This window comes from Plasmodium coatneyi, chromosome 6 (genome assembly GCF_001680005.1).
Source record: "Plasmodium coatneyi strain Hackeri chromosome 6, complete sequence".
NCBI classification, from domain to species: domain Eukaryota; phylum Apicomplexa; class Aconoidasida; order Haemosporida; family Plasmodiidae; genus Plasmodium; species Plasmodium coatneyi.
Genome location: NC_033561.1, coordinates 1,031,905 through 1,039,964, shown reverse-complemented (window position 1 = coordinate 1,039,964; position 8,060 = coordinate 1,031,905). Strand labels below are relative to the sequence as shown.

General features: G+C 35.5%; 1 protein-coding gene across 1 annotated transcript; it reads left to right on the top strand.

Moving 5' to 3' along the window:
* Positions 1–593: 593 nt before the first annotated feature.
* PCOAH_00014920 (KIR protein) lies at positions 594–2,999 on the top strand (the record flags this gene model as incomplete). The annotated part of the gene is made up of 4 exons (XM_020058301.1): positions 594–602; positions 827–1,513; positions 1,713–2,510; positions 2,721–2,999. The coding sequence occupies 4 exons, from the start codon at positions 594–596 to the stop codon at positions 2,997–2,999; spliced, it is 1,773 nt and encodes a 590-aa protein (XP_019913740.1).
* Positions 3,000–8,060: the final 5,061 nt, after the last annotated feature.

Here is an 8,060-nt window from a genome sequence, read left to right as displayed (position 1 = left end):
TTATGGAAGGGGGGAGATAGAGTGCTCTTTGTATATATGAGCTGTACTACATGTGTGAGCAATTTTTAATAAGCCTCCTTTAATATAACAGTAAAACATTAATTAATCATGTATATGTTAAAATGTTCGTCCAGGAGAAAAATATGCTTATATACAGAATAGGAGAGAAATATACAAATAATTATAAAATATTTCACAACGAACAAGTATACACAATGTACGCAGAATGTGCACAAATATAGTACACGCCATAAATATAATAATACAGATAGATACACACTTTGAACAGGAAGAGTTTGGCCTTCACATTCATTATTATTTTATTACCTTATTTCCGGGACGTTCGTTCCTATTTTAATCTGAATAATATTATACAAATAACATATATAAATATCTATAGGGAGCTCCTGTTATTTTAGAATTGAACAATGTTTGCACTTTTTGAGGAAGGAGGATGAAAAAGTTTGATATTTATAATCACACACAGAAATAAGCATAATTCTTACATATTTATGTTCTGCGCGAACATATATAAGAACACATTTTAACATAAATACATTACATATAAGGAAATATATACATCCATATGAACAATGTCGACGGTAGGGAAAAAAATATTTGGAGAGGTTGCCCCCCTTTTCTATGCAACATAGATAATTATATAGTGTGTGTGTAATATTTCATATATATGATATGATGTAGTGTAAAAGGAATGGGGAAATGTGAGAGGAGTACATGAATGTAAATATATATATGCTGCTATATATGTGTATATATGTAGACATATATATATATATATTCTATTTCTTGCTATCTATATTTGCAGATACCACCTTTACAGCGGTTACCCTCAAGGGTCGATTATTATGAAAAGTTCGACGCACCCGTTAAGATCGAATGTAGATGTAGGGATATTTGGCCTGAACAATGGGGGAAAGTTTTACAGAATAAGTTAGGGAAAAACCCCGAACTTGCTGGTACCGATGAAATGGTCCTGGATGCTTATTGTTGCGCACACAAATTAAAGAATGAAAAACCGGACTCCAGTGGTGATCCCTGTCTTTTTTTTTATTACTGGATGGAACATAGATTCCACAGCCATGACGACAGAACGAAGTTAAAGAATTTCATGGGAGAAATATACGAAACTCTGAAAAAAATTCCCTATAATCATAAATGTAAAGTTATGTACAAATCTAATATTAACTGGTACCTTCTCGGATACATAAAAGAAATATATGATTTTTGCTATAACTATAATACCATACAGAGGCATGCAGAGCAATATAGGGGTACATATGGTCAGACATATTTAACGTACCTGCGGAAAATTGGTACAGCATGTATTAATGCAGGAGCGCATTGTAAGAGTCCAGAGAATAAGGATGATCCTTACTGTAAGTGGTTTAATGAGGAAAAAGAGGAAAAATACTGCAATCGCCAGAAACTATTAGAACTAGAAAATGGAGCACCTTACCCACCAAAACACAAACCAAATCCGGACCAAAACCAGGTTTGCATCACTAAAATTGTCACTGCTATTGGCCCTTCTTGCTGATGGCGTCAGTCGTGGTGAATAGAAAGAAAATATTAGGGGGTATTTTATACTTATCACGGACACATTCATGTGTGTACACATATAATATTTCCATCCATGTCATACCATGACCATATGTAGGAACACATACTTATTTTTACAATTATATCTACAGGACTGCAATTTGGAAAATTTGAATTCAAAATTAATGTACAATGAATTGGACGAAGGAATAGATTACAGTGTCGACGGTACACCTGCGTGTAAATGGGATACGGATGGGACTACATTGAAGACTTCTTTAGAGAATGAATTAAGGGATTATGTAAATATTAAGAAGGATGCTGATAAAATAGCAAAAGGTTGGTGTTACCTAATTAATAGGAAAGACGAAAATAAAATAAATGGTCCCACATACTATTTATTCTATTATTGGCTAGGAAGTAAAGTATGGAAAAGCGCAAAGGACAGGAATTCATTTAAAGAAATTATGAACAACATTTACCTTCAACTGGGAAACAAGCTTAACGGAATTGAGCGGGGGCTCACATACACTAATATTGGCGAAAACGAATTCCAGAAATTGAAAGAAATATTCGATTGTTCTTATGATTATTCAACTATAGAAGACTATGTGCGTGGTGATTCTGGGGCACCTAAGTCTCAGTGTATTGAGAAATATTACTGTCACCTGGAACAAGCTCTTTCAGCCTATACATATATGAACGCAAAATGTCCAAGGAAAGATAATAAAGATGATTGGTGTAAAGAATTCCAGAGAATTCTTTCTGATCGAAGTTATAGGGAGCTTTCAGAATTGAAATCTAAATTGGAATTATTACGGAAACCTGTAGTGGACAAATCGCATCAATTAAACACAACAGAAGCAACCTCCTCTGGGAGCGCTGTTGCTGGTGTCTCTTCCACATTAACATTGCTAGGATTACCAGCGGCTGCTTTCTTCCTTTACAAAGTAATTAACACTTTACGCACTTAAAATATTAATAACGTCACTTATTAATATTTTTTCCTGTTCTTAAACCCTGAACATAGGAGGTTGTTTTATATATATATGGTGCATATTTCTAAACCTTCCTTCCATCCCTTCCCCTTCTTTTTTCTTCCCTTCCCCCACGTCCTTCCTCTTTCATTCTAACCCCCTCCTTCGTTCCTCCTTTCGCAGTATAATCTCCTACCCTCTTGGGTAAGTAACTACTTTGGTAATAACAATAGTAGAAACGGAAGAAAAAGAAGATCAATAGGACGGAACTCCGGCACACGAATTGAAAATTTCACCGATTACTCCTCAGAGAATAATTCAACAATAGGTCCAACGGAATATTCAACAGAGAACTCAACAGTAGAATCAATAGATGCACCTACCATATACAGAAGACCACACAGAGGAAGAAGAACAAATAATAGACGAGGCCACCAAAATATAGGTTATCAGAATATGTAGCATTAAATGGATGGGTGCCCCCCTGGGGGCTATATAAATAACCACAACGTCCATGCAGTGTAAAAGGGCAAAATGGCATTCCGCCTTTTTTTTTTTTTTTAACGATTGCGTTAACTCTGCACCCCATGCTCTTTTTTGCTTTGCGTCGCCTTGCGTTCTGATGTGCCAAGCAATACCATTTCTTTCTTTTTTTTTCTTTATTTCATTCTTCTTTTTCTTATTTGTTTTTTTTTTTTTCTTTTACACCTCTTCTCATTTTTTCGGGCATCTTAAATTTCTTCAAAGGGCAAATATATAGCCACAGGGAAGAAGAGTACGAACAAATGTTACACATACGGCAACAAGTGTAACGGAATTTTTTTTTTTTTTAAAGAAGCGCGTGGTGTGTGGCAACTGGGAAAGTGCAAAAAAAGAAGAAAAAAAAAAAAAATAAGGAGAAAAAAAGGAGCGAATAAGGAAATGAATGAATCAGTGGTGGGTGTGTATGTAGGATTTCGCATTTTAGGGGTATGTGTGTAGGATTTCGCATTTTAGGGGTATGTGTGTAGGATTTCGCATTTTATGGATGTGTGTGTGTAGGATATCGCATTTTAGGTGGTCTGTATGTGTAGGATTTCACACTTAAAATTAAGCTTTTAGGGTATAAAAATAACAATATGCCCTTATATTTAGCTGTTTTATGGGTGTAAGGACAACAATGTGGCCTTGTGTTAAGCTGTTTCAGGGTGTGAGAAGAACAGTGTGGCCTGGTATTTAGGTGTTTTAGGGTGTAGGAACAACAATATGGCCTGGTGGTTCAGCTGTTTTAGGATGTAAGAACAACAATGTAGCCTGGTGTTTAGGTGTTCCAGGGTGTAAGAAGAACAATGTGACCTGGTGTTCAGCTGTTTTGGGAAAGCTATACACCTAAGGTGTAAATACTAAAAAAAAGGAAAAGAAAAAAAAAATTAATATTAGAAGAAAGGAAGAAAGGAAGAAAAAAAGAAGGAAGGAAAATGGCAAGATAAAATTTTATTTGTGCGGAATAAGAATACATAACTGCAGCAGAAATAGGCACCAGAAGGAGTACCCATATACAGGGAGCCATATACTCATATTCCTTTATAAAGAACAGAACACAAAATTTAAAATAAATTTAAACCACATTTCACATATATTTCTTCCTTATGCACATATATTTGGCAAAAAATATTGATGAACATATAATTATAAGAAGAAAATGCAGTGCTCAACATGACGTGGGTGAATATGTTGTAGGAAGAATTTTTAATGGGAATTCTAAGTTTACGTAGAATATTTCTTGAATAAAAATACAATAATTCTAAAATTTTTATTTTTAAAGGGAAGAATTTATTTTCTAAAAGAAGAAACAAGAACGATATGAAATAATATAGCGACGCACAAAGTGAAACAAAGTATAATAATATAACTAAAAAGGAAAGAAAAGTAAAATGCTTAATAAACAATAAATATATGTGCTATGGGAAGGAATTCTAATAAGAACTGTAAGTTCAGAATATTCCCAATCCAAATAACGTAATTTAAAATTTTCACCTTTTTAAGAGGAAAAAATTATGTTTTAAAAGAAAGAAGAAGTAGGGAAAAATATAATATAATGTAGGAACACACAAACTGACACAGAGTGTGATTAGAACGAAAAGGAGGGAGTGTAAATCATTTAATGTAAGAATAGGGAACTTTATGTACTTGCAGACATAATTATAAGTTGAACATGGAAGAAGAAGTAATAGAAGGGTGAACTGCAGAAGGGTATATGCATGGAGTGTATGTATTGAGAGCAGAATCACCTTGGATTAGAATTCTGATACAAAGGGAAAGGGGAATATCAAAAGTGGAAGAATATTATAACAGGATAACTGAACATATGTAGTATCCAATAAATATTCCGTAGGACATGAAATATACAGGAGTATAGTGTAATATGCGCACACAACTTAATAAGCGAGAATTATTTATTATAAATATGAACCATGAGTATAATGAATTTTTCCGCAGAGCAAATTTATAATTCCTTCGATGTAGTCGTGGGTAGGTGTGTATGTTATAAGAGAAAGGAGGAGGTAAGTGATGAATTACAGAGACAATTGAAGCAAGATGGGGACTTTATGAATTATATAAGTAGAATTATGGGTGCCTGGTGCAGAATGTGTCCAGTAAAATCGAAGGCAGACCTGAAGAATAAATATTGACGTTTCTTCTATTATTGGTTAGGAGATATATGCTTCAACAAGGTAAGACTGGACAGTGCATGTCCAGGAGTTATGGAAAAATATATAAAATTCTGAATAGTAAGATTCCTTTAAGTACGTGCAACGTACTATATAAAAACATTACAGAGGAACATTTTGGACCAATGAAAATATTATTCGATTAAAAGAGAATTATGAAAAAATAAAAAATGGAGAAACGGACTGTAAAAGAATCTATAAGAAAGAATGTATGGCAATTCTGCAGGATGTTGTGAATGCCTATAAGAAAATGCAGGAAGATTGTCCATATATTAATGATAGGGATGATGAGATTGATTATTATAAAGAATTCGATAGAATGTTTCAACGGGGGGATGTTTCGAAACTCAAGCAATTAATGACGAAAGTAGGTTTGGAACCCGAAACTATAAAAGAAATAGAAAGTCCGTGTGCCCCCACGGAACCACCAGGCGATGCGGAGCCTGGACATGAAGCAGCAGGGCTTGAAGAACCGCAAGATTCACCACTTGTAGAAACAGCAAATGCTAAGGGGCCCGATTTGAAATCGCCAATGGTGAAAGTTACTGAATCCCATACAGCAACTACATCGGTTCAACCTGGTCTGCAGTCCTCTGATGAGACAGATTCTCGGCAGGGGTCTCTGCACCATTCTTCACAGGATGTTAGACCACAGCATACGCAAACTGCATTAGGGGTCACAAAGGAACTCACTGAAATCGAACCAGATTCTGCGGGCGGCAGTCATGAACTTGGAAATGGTCAGGTGGAAACATCCACCTCCTCCGGAACCTCATCCGGAACGGGCACGATCATCCCTACCATCCCAATCGTGTCGACCGCACTTCCCACAATAGGAATTGGGGTCATTACATTCCTTCTATATAAGGTACATATGATGCTTGATAGCATCCGTTATAATATTTAAGGGAAATATTCATTCCCTTTGAAGCTATAAATATCCAATGTACACAATAAATGCACATTGGTGGTACATGTTTCCGCCATCCTTTCTCCTTTTCTTCCTTCCCCGTATTAGTATACCTCATTATTCTCTCGGAAAAATAACTCTTCTGATGTAAGGAAAAGAAGGTCCGCGAGGTATAACTTGGATAGAGAAACTGAGGATTATACCGAATACTCCACAGAAGCTTCCACAACAGATTACACGGACGATACGAAAGAACATTTAACAGAGAATTCAATAACAGATTACACAGAATCTTCCGCAGCAGAATATGGAACGGACAATTCAACAGAGTACTCTTCGGATGAGTCAACAGAGGATTCCGTCCCATACACTACTGCACATTCTAGCAGAAGAAGGGGAAATAATGGACAACGCACGAGGACAAATAATGCACCAGGTCATCACCAAAATATACGTTATCAAAACATGTAACACCATTGTAATGTAACACCTAAATACGAAAGGAAATGTTCCCTCTCCCCCTTCAGGGATGCATAAATAACCACGCATAGTTTATACAGTGTAAGAAACAAAGTGGCCTTTACCTCCTTTCCCCTTAAATTTTTTTCTTTCTTTTTTTTTTTTTTTTCTTTGCAATCTTGTTTTTTTTCTGTGCGTTGAATTTTTAATTTTTTTTTTTTTTTTTTTTTGCAATATCAATTTCATGACTTTTTTTTTTTTTTTTTTTCAATCTTGTTTTTAATTCATTTTTTTTTTTTGTAATATTTTACGTGGTGTAATTTTGCGCCGTGTAATATTGCTTCGCACGCGCTCGCTGGTGCACGTCCCACTTCTTCCCCGCAGCAGCGACGGCGACAAGGACATAAATCCTTTTTGCACGTTTCATCATTCGCAATTGTTAATTTACTGGTTCACGTTTTACAGTTTTCATTTTAACTGTGTTCACATTTTACACAACTTTCATTTTTAACTGTGTTCACACATTTTATACAGTTTTCATTTTAACTGCGTTCACACATTTTATACAGTTTTTCATTTTAACAGTTCACATTTTTATAGTTTCCGTTTTACAGTTTTTCATTTTAACGGTGTTCACATTTTGCACAGTTTGTCCATTATTAACTGTGTTCACATAACAACATGGCACAGTACAATATATTGCAAAACATACTGTGCACAATATATATAGTTTGTGTTTTGCAATAATAAAAGGAGAAAAGGAAAAATAATAATGAACAATGAATGCCATTTATAATTTAAGGAACATAATGTTTTCTACATTCCATAATTCAGGACGACTGTAACATTACATATGCGCATAACTAATATTCCTCCTGCCTCCATTGTTCCTCCTTCTGCCAGGTAGCATCTCGTCTTCCACATTATAGGTCATTGAACCTACAGTGGAACCTTCAGTGGAATATTCCGTTGTTGAGCCGTCTAATGTAGAGCCGCTTGTAGATGTATTCAAATTACGTTCTGTTGATCTTTTTCCGGTTTTGGGGGTTTTACCTATCCAGGAAAATACAGAAGTATACTAAGGAAAAAGAAGGGCGAAGGAGAGAAGGAGTAATGGGAGAAATGTGTGTCCCATGGACATCATACAAAGGACCCTCCCCTCTTTATACTTATTGATTATATAGAAGAAGTAAATATGAATAAAATGCTACTATTATTTATATTACTCCAATTATAGAGGGGCCGGAATTACCTTGTACAAGAGAACGGCAATGGAAGCCAATCCTCCTAATGCGCCAAGTGCAGAGGAGACGATTGGGGTGGTATCTAAAGGAAGGAGTGCACCTTCTGCTCTTGTACTCCCTGAACTTATTAAACCTCCATTTTGACCCCCCCCTTGTGGTAAATTAAAAGTGGCTTCCCGTGTTACTCTATCATGCCGTC